The 18331-nt window shown below is 52.3% G+C and overlaps 3 protein-coding genes across 10 annotated transcripts; 1 reads left to right on the forward strand and 2 right to left on the reverse strand.

Moving 5' to 3' along the window:
• Nucleotides 1-137: 137 nt before the first annotated feature.
• On the reverse strand, nucleotides 138-2859 carry TNFSF13 (TNF superfamily member 13). Of its 3 annotated transcripts, none has more exons than XR_015147939.1 (7): nucleotides 2456-2859; nucleotides 2190-2263; nucleotides 2023-2101; nucleotides 1843-1890; nucleotides 1581-1699; nucleotides 1232-1370; nucleotides 138-984 (listed from the first exon to the last, which is right to left on the reverse strand). XR_015147939.1 is itself a non-coding variant. In XM_086359169.1 (7 exons), the coding sequence occupies exons 1-7, from the start codon at nucleotides 2711-2713 to the stop codon at nucleotides 875-877; spliced, it is 798 nt and encodes a 265-aa protein (XP_086215295.1). In that variant the 5' UTR covers nucleotides 2714-2859; the 3' UTR covers nucleotides 138-874. The 3 variants fall into 3 exon arrangements, 2 of the variants coding, with proteins under 2 accessions (XP_086215295.1, XP_086215294.1); XM_086359169.1 differs by having other exon boundaries at nucleotides 2219-2263; XM_086359168.1 differs by lacking the exon at nucleotides 2190-2263 and having other exon boundaries at nucleotides 2456-2858.
• Nucleotides 2712-3928, forward strand: LOC147352138 (uncharacterized). The gene is made up of 2 exons (XM_086359139.1): nucleotides 2712-3170; nucleotides 3374-3928. Exons 1-2 carry the CDS (start codon nucleotides 2712-2714, stop codon nucleotides 3911-3913), a joined length of 999 nt encoding a protein of 332 aa, XP_086215265.1. The 3' UTR covers nucleotides 3914-3928.
• On the reverse strand, nucleotides 3925-11752 carry TNFSF12 (TNF superfamily member 12). 6 transcript variants are annotated; one of them, XM_086359161.1, is made up of 7 exons: nucleotides 11540-11752; nucleotides 11345-11392; nucleotides 10736-10808; nucleotides 10038-10091; nucleotides 9919-9954; nucleotides 4850-4974; nucleotides 3925-4655 (listed from the first exon to the last, which is right to left on the reverse strand). In XM_086359161.1, exons 1-7 carry the CDS (start codon nucleotides 11696-11698, stop codon nucleotides 4404-4406), a joined length of 747 nt encoding a protein of 248 aa, XP_086215287.1. In that variant the 5' UTR covers nucleotides 11699-11752; the 3' UTR covers nucleotides 3925-4403. The 6 variants fall into 6 exon arrangements, with proteins under 6 accessions (XP_086215287.1, XP_086215291.1, XP_086215286.1 ...); XM_086359165.1 differs by having other exon boundaries at nucleotides 4961-4974; nucleotides 11345-11395; XM_086359160.1 differs by having other exon boundaries at nucleotides 11345-11395.
• Between the last annotated feature and the right edge of the window lie 6579 nt (nucleotides 11753-18331).

The following is an 18331-nucleotide window of genomic DNA, read 5'->3' on the forward strand; positions in this document are numbered from 1 at the left end:
CGTGTATCCTGGTGTTCCACGCACCACGGCCTGAACTGGGGGCCCTGACACGTGGGTCCAGTGAAGCGCGTCGGAAGAGGGCTGGGAGGTCCCGGTGCGTGGACGGGGCTGAGGCACAGCAGTGGGGGAAATGGATCCAAGATCTTATTTATTCTTTATTTTTAAATTTTAGGCAAGGCTTGCGCAGAAAGGAGAGATCAGAGGAGTGAGTCAGGATCAGGACTGGGGTGTAAGATTTAGCCAAGGCGACCCGGCCTGCCGGGCCACGATAGTGGACAGAGTGAAGGCAAAACTTGGGACCTGAAGAGTTATGGTGTGGCTTAAAGGGGGCCGTCGTCATCCGGCACCCTCTGCAGACCGGCGCCTAACAACACCTCTGGAGATAGTGATGGAAACTGGAGCCCAGTAGATGGAGAGAGCGAAGTGAGGATGGGGCTTCTTGTGGGGTGGAGAGGCAGAGGGTACCTCAGAACCAGGAGTTTGAGCGGAGGAAGAACTCGTGGACATTTGCCAACAGGATGGTTGTCTCAAACCGCCGCTAGATGGTGGTGCTGTTCTGGAAGCATTCCAGTGGGACCCAGAGCAAGTCTAGACAAAGCCTGGCATTTCCCACCCCCACCCCTACCCGACTCCCTCAAGAATTTGGGGCTGGATGGAGAATAAGAAGAAGCTATTCTACCTCTTTAATATCCGTGAATTCAAAGTCCTGGGGGTGAGGGTGGGAAGAAGGGAGAGTCATGAGCTGTCAAACCTGGGGGCAGAGGCAGGCCTCTGTTCCTGACTGTTCCCTGTCCTTTGTCTAATCAGCTCTTGGCCATCTCCAAAGTGTACCCACCCTGGTCTTCCAAGCTCAGAACTACCTTTTACAACACAGTCACAGTTTCACAAGCCCCAGGAAGGTTCCATGTGGAGAGAGGCTAAGTTTGGCCCTTGCCCGAGGGATTACAACACTCAAGATATCCCCCTGGTGTAAATGGAAGACACCTGAGAAAGGGGAGAAAACAGATGCTCAGTGAAGCACAGCCATACAGATAATCTGATTGTTTCCCCTCCCTTATCCAGCTCAACCTTATGTTTGCCTCCTGTAAGGACTAAGGCATTCTGTCCTTCATTCCTCACCTCCGCTTCTATACCCCAGCTTCCAAGCCCCTGCCATAGCTCCCCCACTGGTGCCCCAGGTCAGGGATCTGCTCCCCTCACATGCACATTCCACTGCCCACCCACCTCTCACCTGCACTGTAGCAGCTGTTGTAGGCCCAGTCAGGGTTGGAGGGCATGCTTTGTATGCATCGGAATAGAGTCTCCTGCCTTCCTTGTCCCTCCCGAGATACCATCTGACCCATGGTGAAAGTCTCATCATGAAACAGGACCTGACAGGGAAGGGAGGGGATGCTAAAGAAAGTGGGCTGGCATGGCTCGGGTCCGGACAGCCTCAGGAGCCCTGACAAAGGAGCCGAGGAAAGAAGAAGGGCCCTCTAAGTGGGGTATAAATAGGGGTTGAGAAACCTCAGTGCTGGGGTACAAGGCTTTGGGAAAAGACCTCCAGGCCCTCAGGTGAGGCTCGGGATATTTGGGGTTACCTGGCTGTACAGCAGATAAACTCCAGCATCCCAGACTCGAACAACATATCCTTGGGCCTCCAAGCCTCGCCCACGCTGGAGAGCTGGTTGCCACATCACTTCTGTCACATCAGAGTCCTCTGGAGGCAAAGAATGTGGCAGTGAGGATTTCTGTGCACACTCAGACACTTATTCTCTAAGGTTCTCTTTGGCCAATGTGCCAATCCCACACTTCCTAGATCTTGCCCCCCACCCCAAAGCCGTGATTGGAAATAGTGCTCACCCTTGGAGGTAATGTTAATGGGAACGAGATGCAGAACTGAGCGCTTCTCTGGGGAGAGAGAGAGATCTCAGCAGTTGCGAGGCTGTCAGCCCTCCGCCCTCGCCCTGGCTCAGGGTTGCAGTCTCCAGATCCCCCTGCTGTGGATCACCTCCCACCCCTGCTGCACCCCGGAGGCCTCACTCTTATGTTTACGGGTGAGCACTGCTCTCCTTCTCCGGGATCTCTCCCCATTCTCCCGGCCTTCTGTGCCATCAGGGCTCTGCTCATGGAAAGAGGGTCAGGGTTAGGCTAAGATGCAAGGGTCCCAGAAAGCCTTTCCCCAGCCCTACCCCCCACCTCCCACCTACCCCAGGAATGCCTCACATCTCTCCTGCACCTTTCCCCAGCAACCTGAGTCTGGGTACTGGCTCTCCTCCAGAATCTGTTAGGTATGAGAAGCATTAATCTTTAACAATTTCCTTTCCTGGAATGGTTGCTCCCTTGACCTCTAAACCCTGGGACCCTCTCTTGCACCCATTCCAAACTTTGCCGACCAAGCAGCTAGAACCGAGAGACCCAGAGACCGCCCTGCCACGCATCCTTTTCTGCCAGACATGCTTCTTCCCTCACTCACCTGCTCCTGGAGATTCAGCCACGGATTCCCTTCTCCCTTCTCGGAGGGCCCTCCATTCCTCTGCAGCCGGGTCACCTCTCTCCTTAAGGTCTGCAGCTCGGTTTGTTGGGTCAGCAGAACCATGGCGCAAGCCACAGCCCCCAGAGCCGCCCCCCAACTCAACCAGAGGGCAACTGAGAGCGCCGGCTCTCGGACGGGGCCCCCCATGTCTCCCTGGGGCCCTTTGGGGCTTAGCAAGGAAGGAGATGAGGCCGGCATGAGCTGGGGACTCTGCCAACAGCTGTGGTCTCAGGAGTGGGGTGGCAAGGAGGTGACGGGGAGGGTGGGGGTGCAGGCAGTGGTGCAGAAGGGAAGAAGGGCGTTACGCAAGGGAGGAATAAAAAGGAACTTGAGAATAAAAAGAAGGGAGGCGGGAAGCAAGCTGGGGCACTGCTGGTGCTCTTGGCACCCTGCTGCGGGGCCAGCACTGTCCCGAGACCCCTCACCTCCTCCAGCCTCAGAAGAATTTGGTGTTAGTCTCTCTAGGAAGGACAGGGCTGCCAGTGACACCCAGGAGGAGCGGCCAGAGCGCAGGAACCCCGGGGCGGCCCCAGAAGTGGGGGAGGGAAGGTTGGCTGGCTCTGGGGCATGGTGCCAGGAGCCGGGATGGAGAGACATGCTGGGCAGCACCGAGGGTCAAGGGCTGAGAGTGGAAGACCCTCACGCCCAGGCACAGGTGAGATCTCTGGGGCAGTCTGCTCACCGTGACTGAAGGTGGGCGAGGAGGGGAGGAGAGGGGGTCAGTGGGGAGGAGAACCAGGGTCGGGGAAGCAAGGAACTGGCTGAGTTCCGGGGTTAAGGGCAGGCCGGGTGTGTTGGAAGGAGGCCTGCACTACTCTCTCTGCTGAACTTGGCAAGCGGGACTTCCTGTTTCCCCAGAAACGCTCTTACATAAGGCTCTGGACAAATGAGAAAGAGACAGCCGGAGCGCCCCACCACTGTAGGACTCCTGCCTGGACCCTGGGGCGCAGCTTCCCGTGTTCCTGGGCCCTAGTGTCCCACTTCCTGACCCTGAGCCCCCACATCGCGCCTGCTTCCCTGCCCACCCCCCGCTTCCCTGCTCCCTGCGCCAAGTCCCAGCCTAGGCTGGTGCCAGCACCTGCTGCAGGTGCCCAGGCTGCCAAGAGGAAAGGCTGCTGCTCCTCCCAGCCCAGGGATTCCCCACAGGAGGAAGCCCGCCTCCTAGGTAAATCAGGCCACTTCTGCTGGACCTTGGGCAGAGAATTGATTTTTTTCCCCCCTGGCAGTTTGCCTTTTGATTCTCTTCTCCTGCCTGGGGCTTCAAGGCACATAGGTCTCCGTGCCCAAGCCTGGATGTCGACCTGGAATTCAGGTGACCGTCGCCCCCACCCCTACCTCCCAGACCCCCCCTTCCATTGGCCCTCAGCTACCCTGAGGATACCCCCTAAGCCCCAATAAAGAGAGAAACCATGACTTATTCTCTTTAATATCCACTTATCAACATTTAGTCCCAATAATAATAAAAATAATATCTGTTTTAAAAATCCACAGGGAATTATCAGGGGAGGAGCCTGTCCTGGTCTCTGACCCCTCACATTGGGGAACTCCTGGCCTAGTCCCTGTCTCTCTGGCATCCGGCCCCTCTTAGTGGCTGAAGAGGGGGTATGGAGGACCCATCATCACCCAGAGTACAGTCAACACAGTGTCCTGGGGGGCTGCAGCCAGGGTTGGAGAGTCAGGAGATAAATGGGGCTGGGGAGCTAGTGAGGTGGAGAGCTGGAGGTGGGAAGAGCTGGGAATATTGGTGTGGCATGGACATCACGTGAACCCTGGCAGCCTTCCGGGGAGAGAGGCAGGTCTGGGGGAGGAGCAGCTCAGGGTGGGGCAGAGGGGACAGGGGTGCTCAGAGAGCGGCCGTGGGGACAAGCCACCTGGAAACCAGGGCCCTTCAGTGAACTTGGAAGAGTCCAAAGTAGGTGAGGAAGGGGGCAGCCTTGAGTTGGGTCTGGGGGAGGGTGCGGATCCGCAGGGAAGACCCTCGCCGCAGGCGCAAGAGCCCTGACACTTGGCAGAGACGGAGCTGGGGCCCAGGGGAACTGGCCGCAGTGGCCGAGAATTCCTCCAGGCAGCGCAGGGCCAGCGTGTCATCCACCAGCAAGTCCAGCTTCAGGTAGACAGCCTTCCCCTCATCAAAGTGCACCTGGGGGGGCAGGGGAGGGGCGGAGTCCAGGCCTCTGCTGGCCCTGGGCTTCATCTCAGGTGTCCTTAGAGGCCCAAGGCTCCTCTCAGCCCAAACCCCACGCTCCCCTCCCCACCTTTAACTTGCCCCCAACCCCGAAGCCCAGCCCTTCTCCTTCAGTTCCGGCTTTACCCGTGGAGCCAGGTGGGGCTTACCTGACAGTACAGGTAGTACAGCCCAGCCCGGGTGACCGTAAATTGCCCGGTCTGGCAGTCATAGCGCAGGGGGTTGGAGCTGTTGATTTTGGCCTCCTCCCAGCCACTCACCGTCCCGTCCACACCTGAATGTGGGTGTTCAGAGACAGGGGGAAATCCCTCTATAGAACCTTCTCACACTGGCCAGTGAGACACTGAGTTTATAAACCTTTGGGCCCACTTTACCCAGAAGATATCTAGGAGGCCCGGGACAAGGGAGGAGCCACAGCCTAGGGAGCTGGGAGTGTGATACGAAGTTAGGGGAAGAAACCCGACCTAGAGGACTAGAATGATAGACAGCAAGTTCTCACCAGCTGCTTCTGGAGACAGGAGAAGGACTCAAGAAGCACGGGGGCTTTTATAGGTTGTGTCTGCACCATTTGCTCTTTTACTTGGAGAAGGTATGCATGCATTACTTAAATCATATATAACATGGGTTATTAAAATAAAAAATCAAAAGGGAAAAATATAAAAACAAAAAATTAAAAATAATAAAATGGTACCCAAATCTCCATTAATGAATGGATAAGGAAAATTGTGTTAAGTCCATACAATGGGATATTACTCAGCCATAAAAAGAAATGGAGTACTAATGCATGCTACAATGTGGAGGAAACATGAAAACGCCATGCTAAGTGAAAGAAGCTAGTCACAAAGGATCACGTGTTCTATGACTGTCCAGGTGGCGCAACAATCTTTACCAGATTCTGGTAAAGAATCTGCTTGCCCATGAAGGAGACGCAAGACATGGGAGTTGGATCCCTGGGTCTAGAAGATCCCCTGGAGTTGGAAATGGCAACCCACTCCAGTATTCTTGCCTGAAGAATCTCATGGACAGAGGAGCCTGGAGGGCTGCAGTCCATGGGGTCGCAAAGAGTCAGACATGACTAAGCGACTGAACACGCGTGCACATGAAATTTCCAAATAAACAAATACACAGAGACAAAAAGTACATCAGTGGTTGCTTAGGGCTGGAGGGGATCAGGGAAATACAGTGTGGTGGGTGAAGCATACAGGGTTTCTTTTTGAGGTAATGAAAACTCTAAAATTACTGTAGTGATGATCATACAATTCTGTGACTATACTAAAAGCTTAACTGCACATTTTTAAAAGGTGAATTGTATAGTATGTGAATTATATCTCAATAAAGCCGTTAACAATAACAAAACTAGAGTAAAGGTAATTGCAAATTGTAAAGAAGACAAATAATCAAATGACAAAGCAGGGTCTCAAGTGACTTCACAGTCCTCCATGAGCCGCCCCTGTTTACCTCTCAGATCTAATCTCACACATTCCTCCAAGTCACAAGACTCCAGGCCCTCAGGCCCACTTTCTGTTCCTGCCAGGCACCAAGCTCACTGTTTCCACAGGGTTTTTACTGCTCTTGCCTCCCCCCAGGATTCCTCCCTCCCTTCAGTCAGTCTGCTCTGAGTGACCTCCCCAGGCCTCCCAGTCTGAAATATTAATAGCTAGTCTCCATTAAACTCTCCTCCACTCACCGCATCTCTCTCATAGCAGTCACCAAGGACAGAAATCATCTTTATTTCCTTCTGTGATAGTTTGGGGTCTGCCTCCCCCAAGGAGCAGGGGAATTGGTCTGATTACCGCACCCCAGGCCCTGCAGCTGGGCCTGCTCTGAGCACACACCAAGCACATGCTGGTGGGAAGAAAACAGAGGGGAGGAAGAGGCTGTAGAGGCAGCTGTCTCTTGTTTGGGTCCACAGGCTGCTCTCCGGGGCTTCCAGCACCTCATCTCAGTAGCCTGGGAAGCTTCCTTCCCGGCACCCCCATCTTTTGCCTGCCCTGGGGCACTCTCCTGGTTCCTTTCTCAAGAACATAATGCTCACAGGGCATTTTCATCCCTGCCTATGGGTTGCCTTGGCTTTTGTTTCGCAAGACTCCAATCTGAGTCTCCAGCTTTGCCCCTGCCTGCCCCTCCTGACACTGCTACCCGCCTGCCGTTAGAGTAACCTCCCCATGCTCCCCACTGCAAACTCACCTAGACCAAAACTGAGCCTGACCCCCCCCAACCCCAAATTTGCTTGACCGTCTGCATTCCACAATGGGCTCCTGGTCCTACCTCTTGTCAAGCACTCAAGCCTCTCTCTCCTTCACCAGCTTTATCCATTGATCACCAGTTCCTAGCAAGTCTGCCACCTAAGTAGCTGTCTCCGTCCCCTGTGTGTGTGGACTCGGCCATTTCTCACTGGGACTCTTTTCAGGCTCCTTCCTCTTTAGGCTCCCTGTTTCCACTGGGAGTAAACTGCCTGCTCCAGTTTACTTGCCACACTACACAGAGCCATAGTGATGTTTCTCAAATGCAGACATGAGACTGTCTCTTCCTGCTTTGACTTCAGAATAACCTCCAGACTCCAACTGTGACCTGGCTCCATATGCTTCTCCAGCCTCACCCCATCCTGCTCTTCTGGATCTGTCTCCTCAACCACATCGAGCCGCTTGCTCCCCGTCCTCCAGCCTCATCAGACTCTTGGCAAATTCTGGGCTTTTGTACAAGTGGCCCTGCCCCTCTGTCCATCTTATACTCACACTTGGGTAAGAGCCCATGCCTTCTTGGGGAAGGGTCCCTGACTCCATTGTAAAGTCTTCCTCTGTACTGGCCATGTGTCTCTTGCTACTTTCATTATTATTCTTGTCATATCACATTGTAATTTACAAATTTAGATGCTTGCCTCCTCTCCTAGACAGCAGTTCCTTGCAAATAGGTCTGGATATTACTCAGTGTGGGCACCTAGCTGGGTCCATACAAACAGTAGCATCTCAGCTCATATGTGCTGAGTCAACAAATGAGTAAATGTCTGGGTAACTGCTAAAATAATGGTCCAGTCAGAAGGGAAGAAAGCTGGCCTGAGGCATGAAGAGTAAGGGAGAGAAGGAGAAAGGGCATTCCTGGCTAGGGAACTAGTTTGAGCTGGTTGTGGCTAAGGGCATGGTGTGCCTGAGACCATGGTATCACTAAATTTCATTCTTTACTGCCCGGCAATCCCCCTATTTTCCCTGCTAGGCTTGCTTTTCACCGTCCCTCCTGCCCATCTCCCTCAATCTCCAGAGGACCCCGAAGGCATCAGGTAAGGGCTACCTTTTGTCCTCCCACCCAAACCACAAACCGACTTGTTCTCGTGGTCACCGCTGACCCTCTTATGGAGATGAGATGACACGTCCCGTCCCTTTCTTCCTTCTGGAGTCCACCCCCTCCCACCTCCTTGGATGCTGCCTGCAGGTTCCCCCACCCCTGCACTGGCAATCGCCTCTCACTCAATGTCTGCAACACAAGCACAGATAGCTGGATTCAAATCCTGGCCCCACCTCTTAGCATCATCATGACCTGGACAGGTTACCGTCATCTCTGTAAAAAGCAGATGGCTGGATTATCTTCCTTTTAGGACTCTTTCAAGGATTAGGTGAGATTAAAACCTGAATAGGTAGCTATGATTTAGGCAGTATTGCTTAAGGACTGAACTTTTCCTGGACTCACATCCTTCTCTACCTCCTGGCCCATTTCTCTGCTCCTGTCACAGAGAAACTTCTGGAGAGAGTTGTCACTGTCTCTGATTCCTATTTCCGATTTTCTCTTAACCCAGTCCACACTGGCTTCCAACCTAACCACACCAGCCACCGCCCTTGTCAAGGTCACCAGTTGACTTTGAATGTTACTAAATGCAGCGGTCATTTCTCTGTTCTCATCTCATGTGACCACTCAGCTGCATTCAACATAGACAGCCACATCCTCCTTCTTGAAACTATGTCTTCTCTGAGACTCCAGGACACTGCCCTCCTTGAGTTTCTTCCCCTCTCTCTGGCTGCTTCTCAGTCTCTTCTGGATTCTCCCACTCTGCTCCAAGAGCCTCAGGGCTTTCCTTGTGGGGCCCCCTTCCCTCGTGGGTGTCTCATCCAGTCCTGTAGCTTTAAATACCATCCATCTGGTGATGACTCCTGACTCTACACACCCTGCCCAGGCCTGAGCCACTCACCAAGTCCAGATAACTATTTGTGAAACTCACTTGTTTATTATTATTTATCCACTTAGTTATTATTAGCTCTCAAATTCAATTATTAATTTACATGCCCCCCCCAACTTATTTCCTTACTAGTTAACACCACTTTAATAAAAGACACCATTATTTCAAAGATGCCCAAGTTAAAAATCTAGAAGTCATTCCTTATCCCCCGCCCCTTAATCCTGCTCCACCAAGTCCTTCTCTTCAAACTACACACTGAATCCATTTACTTCTCTCCGTCTCAGCTGCCAACCCTAGACTAAGTCACTCTCGTATCTTGGCTCCTGGCCTGCCAGATGGAAGGGAATTCCAGGTGAACGAACAGTATGTCCAAAGTCCAGAAGAAGCACATTGGTGGGGATGGGGTGTCAGCCAACAAGTATGGAGAGGGCATACGGATGTGCCAGGAAAAGAGGTTGAGACCAGAGCATGGAGAGGATGAAAGCCAAGCAGAAAAGCAATAGAAGAATGAGAGAGATGCTTAAGGAGGCTGAACTTGGCAACACAGGTGGGACACAGTAGGGGTGGGAAAAGTCTAGAATGGGGAAGGAGCTGGAGACTTGAGTTTGAGGTTCTGAGGTCATGGTGCTGAGGTGGGGGTGGGGTGGGGATGGAAAAGAAGATCAGAGATTGGAAATATTTAGAGAAAAATGATCAGAGCACAAAAACTCTTGGAATATGGAGGGGAAAGAAGAGTGAAAAAAATCAAGGATGCTTCTTGGAGATGAGCGAGGGCTGAGGGAGAAGCCCAGCTGGTGTTTTGCTGGGGGGATCTGCCTGGTCTCTGAAAGGGGAAGGGGTCTCCCTGGGGTCCCATGTCTGAGTCGCGGACAAAGTCCAGTTTGGGGAGCCAAGAGAAGCGAGCCCTAAGCATTTTCCTGAACTGGCTTTTGGAGTTTCTGATGTTGAAGGTGGGGATGGGGCTGGGAATCAAGGTTTTGGAGGGGGTCCCTTGTCCAGAAGGCCAGGGCTGTGAGGGTAAGAGAAGAGCTCAGAGGCGGATCGGGGCCTCACCTGCCTGTGCTCCATCTTGTCCTGGTCGTGGGCGAACTGTAAGACACAGGAAAGGGGTGGTGAGCCCTGCCCTGCACCCTGCCACCCCTTCTCCCTGGGCATGGCTCCCCATCACCCACCTTCATAGTGGGCTGCAACTGCTCTGCGCGCCCGTGGTTTCTGGCCTTTAGATGCTGAGGATCAAGGAAAGACAGATGGGCAAAGCAGTCCCCACGTCTGGGGGCTTGGTGGCCAGGAGCTACTCTCTCAGCCCCGTTCCCCCCAGTACCCTGGCATCCTTATTCTTGTTCAGTCTCCTGGTCTCAGAACCTCAGGCCGTATCTTCCTCCACAGGTATAGCCACTGATAATTTATCATCCAAAGTGGGATGCTTCTGAGCGCAAGAGGGGATTATTAATCATCACATTGAGCCCACAGGTGTAAGCCTGCAAGCCTGGATACATGGTCACAGGTCACCCCAGTCATAAGTCTTTGCTTTGGGGGGTTTGGGCCTCTGATTCTGTACTTTGTCTTCATGAGGACCTCAGGAGCTCTCCTAACTCCTGGCTACCTGCTTTCATATTCAGGGTGGGGTCTGAGTGAGAAGCAGGTCTATGCTATGGAAGGAGCTTCAGAGGGAGGGTCAGAATTCTAGGTTTGAGTCTCTGTGACTCCGAACCCCACTTTTACTCTCTGTGCCTCAGTTCCTCTACCCATAAGCAAGGATAATGGGTTTTGCTCTGCCTGCTTCACAGGGCTGTTATGATGAACAAAACTGATAGTGAGTCCAGAAGCCACCATGATATGATTCCTAAGGTTGGGATAAAGGGCTGCTCACCATTTCTGCGAGGCCGAACCAGTTTCAGGAAAGGAACAGCATCCTGGCTTTCCTCCGGCTGGGGATTCAGGTCCTAAGGGTGTTAAGGGCAGAGCTAAACCAGGATCTCACCAGGGACTCCAAAGACACAAGCTAAGCCTGACAGGGGGCCCGTCAGGAGAGGCCCAGTCAGCAAGAGGACCGAGTCCCTCAGCCAAGAGCGGCTGAGGCCACCTGGAGGCAAGTTCTTGGGGTCAGGGCTCACCCCTCTCCCCAAAACCAGCCACATCTCCCTAGTCTGCTCCCCTCAACCAGCAATTGGTACATCACACACACACGCCCACACCCAGTCAGTGTGCAAAATGAGTACACACCCTGCACACACAGCCAGCATCCCTCTTCCATAGCAGGCTCCTGCATCTCACACTCCCACGTCCCCCACAGCCAATAACACTTCGTACTTGGTTGACATCAAGGGGGCACAAACCCCTTACACACAGTTGTCGCTCTCTCATGTACCCAGGCATAAGAGAGGTGATGCACACACACTCCACACACATGTCTGGCACAAGCAGGGCACACACTTCCCATGCCGAGCAACCATTGAGCCAGCACCCACCCCCAACTCACCAGCGGGTCCGGGTCTTCCTCTGTCACCAGGTCCCTCTGGGAAGGCTCCTGCTGGGAAGGAGGCAGCGTTACCTTGTCCTTCTCCACCTGACATCTCACCCTCCACCCACCTTCCTGGCCCCTTTTCCCCCCTGCCCACCGGCCCCATCAGATGTTCAGCACAGTCCCAGGGAGGGGTGTGCAGCCGGGCCTCACCTGGGCAAACAGCGATGCCCGGCTCCCCAGGCTGACCACGGCCAGCAGGAGGCCGAGGCAGGCCAGCACCAGGCCCAGGCCCAGCACAAGCGGGGCCAGCAGGGCGGTGCCCGGCTCCCCCCGGCGCTCCCTCCGCCTCTGGATCCGACGGGTGGCCATGGGGCGGGGGCTGTGCCTGCCTCACCGGCCCCCCATCCCTGGACCCAAGGGATCGGGGGAGGGGGAGCCGGCGGGCGGATCTGGCCGGGGAGAGGGAGGGGCCAGGGAAACGGGGCGGGAGCTGTTCGGGGGGGTGGGGGATGAGGACAGGAAACCGGACACTGTGATTAAACTCCGAGCTGGGCCGAGCTCAGTTCACGGAGCGGGGCGCGCGCTGCTGGGCTTGCAGAGCCCAGAGCGGGTCCCGGCCGGAGGCACGCACCTCCCGAGCGCGGAAAAGCGGGGCGATGTGTGTGTGAGTGTGCAGCGGGCGAGCTGGGGTGTGCGGCTGAGCTCTCTGCACGCGGGCGGCCGGCCGGCGGGAGAGAGGGAGCGAGGGTTGAAACAGCAGAAACTCCACGCGGCCTGGGTGCCGGTGGCGGGGCGGGAACACCGCCGCAAGTGCGGCGGGTCTAGTCCTGCCTGAGCGAGATTGCTAAATTAGGCCTGCAGGCCAAGGTGACAAGGCCACATGTGGCTGGTTTTATTATTCCCTCAGTCAACACAGTTGGAGGCCAGGGCACATTCGGATTTTAGCAGCCGCACCTAAAGACATCCTCCTCCTGCAAGTAACGAAAAGAGCTGAGGTCTGGCATTCGTGCAGGCTGGGTTTCTACTTCTTTTAGCAAATCAGTTGGTAGTTGATTTAAACCCCAGGATCCTGCACCTGAGGAGAGCAAGCTTCTAGAACTGTGCGCTGGGAGCTGTGTGCCCCCACCCCCACCCCAAGTGTGTTCCCCAAATGCAGTTCTCTGGAAACACACCAGCCACTTATGCAAATAATAGGGGTTACCTGAGCTCAGCGAGGAGTTACAAGGAGCTCACGGAGGTTCCTTTAAATCGACCCCAGATGGAGTTCCTTGTGCGGAGCCACCTTTAGCAAAACCAAAACACCACGTCTAAGCTAATTGAAGTTTCAGCCTCTCCTAGTAGCAGAGATTTAAACCAATTAGTCTGGAATTTCCCTGATGCATGTTAATGAGGAGGTAGTCTGCTGGATAAGACCCCTGCCCTTCCTCACCCCAAAGGAAAGGTGACCAGGTGACCTTGCCTGAAACAATTCTTTCTTTTCTTTTGCTGATAAACACCTTGTCTCTATAAAAGATCCGTTTATTTCCTTGGAGGGCCTGTCTGCTTGTTAAATGGGATGTTTTCTGATCCCTGATTCGTGAATGTTGAATAAAGCCAATTAGTTCTTCAAATTTACTTGGTGGAAATTTTTCTTTTTTTTTTTTCATGCTCTGCCATACAGCCTGCAGGATCTTAGCTCCCTGACCTGGGATGGAAAACATGCCCCTTCCATTGGGAGTGTGGAGTCTTAACCACTGGACCTCCAGTTTGTTAAGTCTTAACCCTGGACCACTCAAAGCCAAGTTTATTACTTATCCCTTGACAGTCTGACAATACTTCACAGGGAGATAAGTAAGGCCAGGACATTTCTTAAGACTTTGAAATCTGGTTTAAAGCAGGTCTTTGCATGCTAGGGTAGGAACAGGGGTTGGTAGGGTTGGGAAGGGTTGTAATATAATAACTTAGAATCAACAACAGAAAAATGAGGGTTTTCAGGTAAGGGATTCAAATAGTCTAGGATGCAACCTGTCAGTGTTGTAGCCATGCCTTCCGGAAAACAAACTCACTTGGAAGGACAATGCAGATAGTGGAGTGCAGTTTATTACACCGGCGGGCCCAAGGCAGAGTCTCCTCTTAGCCAAGGAACCTGACCAGTTTTTTGTGAAAACCTTGTATACCCTAAGTGAAGCAAAGTTGCTCAGTCATGTCCGACTCTTTGCGACCCCATGGACTGTAGCCTACCAGGCTTCTCAGTCCATGGAATGTTCCAGGCAAGAGTACTGGAGTGGGTTGCCATTTCCTTCTCCAGGGGATCTTCCCAACCCAGGGATTGAACTTGAGTCTCTCGCGTTGCAGGCAGACGCTCTACCGTCTGAGCCACCAGGGAAGCCTCATATACCCTAAGTGTACTTGCTCAAACCCACCTCCCCAAATTCCTTGAAACTAGTCTGGACAAGGTAAAAGAGAGATGGGATCAAAGTTAACCCATGATTCCTGTGTCACAAGACTAGATAAACAGTGGATGTTTATCAATAGGTCTGGGGTCATATCCGGATAAACATAATGGAATTTACCACTTTGTTCTGTTACAGAGATAATTAGCATACTCTTTTAGGCAAAGGAGAATCCAAGTACAAGTCTTGAGGCTCTTTTATCCAGGGGTCTGGTTTTCCATGGGTATGCCATTTCTATAGACACCGGGCACAAAGTTCAGAGTCCTTTGGGAGGGTGACCATGCGTGTAGCCTAATGTTCGCAGCCAGGCCTAAGATGGAGTCCAGCTCTGTCTGTTTCCTCCTTCATTCTCCCATCTTGATGCTCTTAATTCATATTATGAGCATCATTCATAGGGATACATTGAATACATTGTAAAATTCAGGGTTCACAAAGCAGAACTATCAAGGCAACTATAACAATGGTAAATATAGTTTTCCACCAATCGCCCTTCACCCAAGATAGGACCAAAGTCCATAAAGGAACGTTTCATTTGACATTGCTTTTACCTGGTTTTTCATGACATCTAAAGCAGTTGATACATTGCCCGATAAGTCAGGAATGCATACACAACATTCAACCTTAATTATAGCACAGGTCCCTCCTTGAGCAGCTGTGAGTATGTCCAAAGCCATTCTATTTTGAATTACTGCTTTTCTCATTTGGATGTGCTCTTCATTTAAGGCTTGGATGGCTTTTGTTTTATCTAGGAGGGCCTGTTTTGTGAAATTAGTCAAGGCTTCTACTTTAATCATAATATCTATTGTCCCTATAGAGGGTATGAATAAGGCAGCAATATACTTATACCACTGAAACACAGATCTTGGCCACCTAGCATGTAAATAAGGTAGATTTACCAGGGCTTGTTGTAGGTTAGGCTTTTGTTACACTGGCATTTATATCAAATGTAACCCTATGACCTGAATCTATTGACTGTAGGTCTGGCTTACACCCAGAGAGCAGGGAAAGATTATGATTGTGTCCCAGAAAAGAGCAGAGTGGTTTAAAATCTCCTTGGCGGAGCGGTGACAGCCACCAGGGAAGTCCATCCATCACAGACAGAGGCATAGCCCCACATACCCAACAGTTGGAAGAATTGTGGAAGTTGGCATAGGAATGTGCACGTTGATGAGACCAAGCAGCAGGAGTTGATTATGTGGCTTCATCCTCAAGGGGCTCGTCTGGGATCATCTTTTCCTTCTTCTTAAGGATGGTCTTAGTCTCTTGAGGGTCAGCGGGTTCCATCTGTGCAGTCAACTCAGCGTTTTCTGGGTCTGCGTGATATGTTCTCTTCACCCTCGTATGATGGATCCAAGGGACAATACCTGCAACTTTAACTGCAGTAGGGGTAGTTAGAATAACAGTATAAGGGCCCTTCCACCGAGGGGCTAGCAAATCAAGTTTCCAAACTTTGACCCATACTTGGTCACCAGGCATAAACTCATGAATCTGTTCCCCAAGGGGGAATGGCACCCTTTCTTGTACAAACTTAGTTACCCGATTTATTACCTTACCCAGTTCCATCTGCTACAAAATCCTATCCCCCCTTACCTGAGGCAAATTTGTTAACACCTGTCTTATTATGGGACGGGGCCTCCCATACACAATTTTGTACGGAGAAGACCCTTGGGACTGTGGCATCCTGAGTCTGAGCAGAGCAATCGGAAATAAGTCCATCCAGGAGCAGTCAGTCTCTATGATCCACTTGGAGAGTCTCTTTAATGGCCGGTTGGTTCATTCCACCATCTCAGAACTCTGGGCCTATATGCAGTGTGCAGTTTCCATTTGATGTTTATAGTTTTGTTTACTTGTTGTCCTAAATCAGCTACAAAAGCCGGGCCATTGTCTGATCCAATGCTGCTAGGAAATCCAAATCTGGGAACTATTTCCCTAAGCAGGCACCGGGCTACTTCTGATGTTCTTTCAGTCCAGGTAGGAAAGCTTCTACCCATCCCGAAAATGTACATACCATGACCAGCAGGTAATGGTAGTGTCGATGAGGTCTCATTTCAGTGAAGTCCACTCCCAGGTGTTCAAAGGGCAGCGTGCCTTTCAGCTGAATACCCGGAGGTTTTTGTCTGAACACCGAGAGGCAGCATTAACCTGTGGGCAGGCAGCATGGCCTAGGTGGGTCGCATGGTGTGTTTGGCTTACCAGAGTGTGTGCCAGCTCCTCCAGTACCAACAATTTGCCACTTGGCAATTCCCACCATCCCTTTTCAGTCTTGATGGCCCCTTCCGCTTTGGCTAACCTGACAGCCGTTGTCCTTGTTTTATGAGGCTAGTGTCATCAGTATATAGGACCCAACTAGGGTCTGGAACCTTGTGTCCTTCTTTCAAACAAACCTCAGAGACCTTACCTCCTCCTTGCAGATCTGTGCCTTCTTCTTCGACACCCGGTAACCTGCTTCCATCAGCAGCTGGAGCAGTGCTTTTGTCCCTTCCCAACATTTTTCCTTGGTCTCGGCAGCCAGCAGCAGGTCATCCCCATATTGTAGGAACCAATATCCATACTCTTCCAGATGGGATGAGTTCAGGTCAGAAGCCAAGGCTTCCCCAAAGATGGTTGGGGAATTTTTAAACCCTTGTGGGGGAGTCCAGATGAGCTGTTATTTGGTGCCCCCGACTGGATCTTCCCATTCAAAGGCAAAGATGGGCTGTGACGCTGGGGTGAGGTGTATGCAGAAGAAGGCATCCTTGAGATCTAGGCAAGTATAAACTTTAGTCCTTGGCGGGAGGAGGCTAAGTAAGGTATAGGGGTTTGGAATAGTGGGGTGTAAAGTCACAGTAGCCTAGTTGACTAGCCTGAGATCTTCTACAGGCCTATAGTCCTGTCCTTCTTCCTTTTTGACTGGCAGGATCGGTGTATTCCAAGCCGACTGGCACTCTACTAGAGTGCCCGCCTGTTTTAATCTATTGATGTGGGGCAGTATGCCAGCCCAAGCCTCTATCGGTAGCGGGTACTGGCGCTTTGTAACTGGGATGGTGCCTGGTTTGAGTTCTATTATCACTAGGGCTTGATGTTTAGCCAGCCTGGGGGGAGGGGGGGTTATCTTCCACCCAGACCTCAGGGAATAATTGAGTTAGCTCTCTCTCATGCTCTCCTGGCCCACCTGATTCTTCCTTCAGAGGCTCATGCAACCTCCAGTCATCTTGGGGGGTCTTGAGAGAGAGAGCAAATAAGTCATAGTGCCCATCTGGAAGGTGGGCCTCTCCTCGGGAGAAAGTCACTTGTGCTCCTAGTTTAGAGAGCAAGTCTCTTCCCAACAGGGGTACTGGGACCTCAGAATGTAGAGGAATTCATGAATCACTTGGTGCCCCGCCATCTGACATTTTCTGGGCTGGCAAAACGATTTACTCATCTCTTCTCCCGATACCCCAGTTACAGCGGTAGTCTTTTTGGACAGTGGTGCCACAGGCTTTGTTACTACTGACAGTTCTGTTCCTGTATCCACCATGAAGTAACTGTTTGGTCCCCCACTTTTAAGGTTACCATGGGCTCTCGGGGACCTGATATCTCTGAGCCCTGGCAGCCCTATTTAATTTCCAAGCCAGCAAGCCCCACAGCTGCGGGAGCTTCCTCTTCTTTTCTTGCCCTAGGGAATTTATTCTTCCAGTGGCCAAAACCTCCGCACTAGGCACACTGGTTTGTCTGTAATGGGGCCTCCGTTAGAACCCGTTGAAGGACTGTCCTGTCCCTGGGGCAGAGGAGGTTTCCAGAGGGCCAGAGATAGACTTTCCCAGAGCAGCAGCTAGCATTGCAAACCTCTTGTCTGTTCCCTCCAGCTCTCTGGCAGAGCTCAGTCTCTGCTTAATTCCAACGTCTCCCTCCCCTTCCTGTCAAACTCACCGGGAAAAGCGGGTATAGCTTGGGCTGTTCGGCTGGAGCCGGATCCTGGAAGTGTTGGCCAGAGGCTTCTGCCACCAGATCGGAGCCTGCCAAGGTGGCGTCTCTACGACTGTGGGAGAGCTGGTGGAGGAGCAGCAGCTGCTGCAGGAACTTCACCTGGCCCTGGATCTGGAATTAAGGCGGCCTCCGTCCTGGTGGAGCACTGGGCCGGTGGGCGAGTCATCCAGTATAGGGGAGGGGCAGGTTATCCTTGTCCAAATCCTGCCAGATCCCAGAGGGAGAAGGGAGATCGGCGTGTCTTCACCTGCCGGTCAGCAAGGCCGAACCAGAACACAACGTGGTCCAAGACTGTTTCTACCTTAAAATCCGTTCTGCCTTGGTGGGCTTGATCAGGTGAGGATGAAAACATAGATGGGTTAAATATCCCATGTCCCAGGCCGTCTCCGGAAAAGCCAGTTCATACTCACTTATGTATCCCCCTTCTTCTAGCCTGACAATTCCAAGGGGGTCAAGCATTTCACAGCAGACGGGACACCTCCTGGGGGAGGGCAGAATATGAACATACAACGACAAGTTTCCTATCCTAAAAATCCCCTGGCGATCACTGGTAATAATTTTCCCTGAGATGGAGTGGACACACCTCCTTAATGACCTTGGCAAATTCCCTTCCTAAGCCCTAGCA

The sequence above is a fragment of the Bos grunniens genome, chromosome 19 (genome assembly GCF_055505025.1).
Source record: "Bos grunniens cultivar Pamir isolate PY7600 chromosome 19, Bosgru_T2T1.0, whole genome shotgun sequence".
NCBI lineage: Eukaryota > Metazoa > Chordata > Mammalia > Artiodactyla > Bovidae > Bos > Bos grunniens.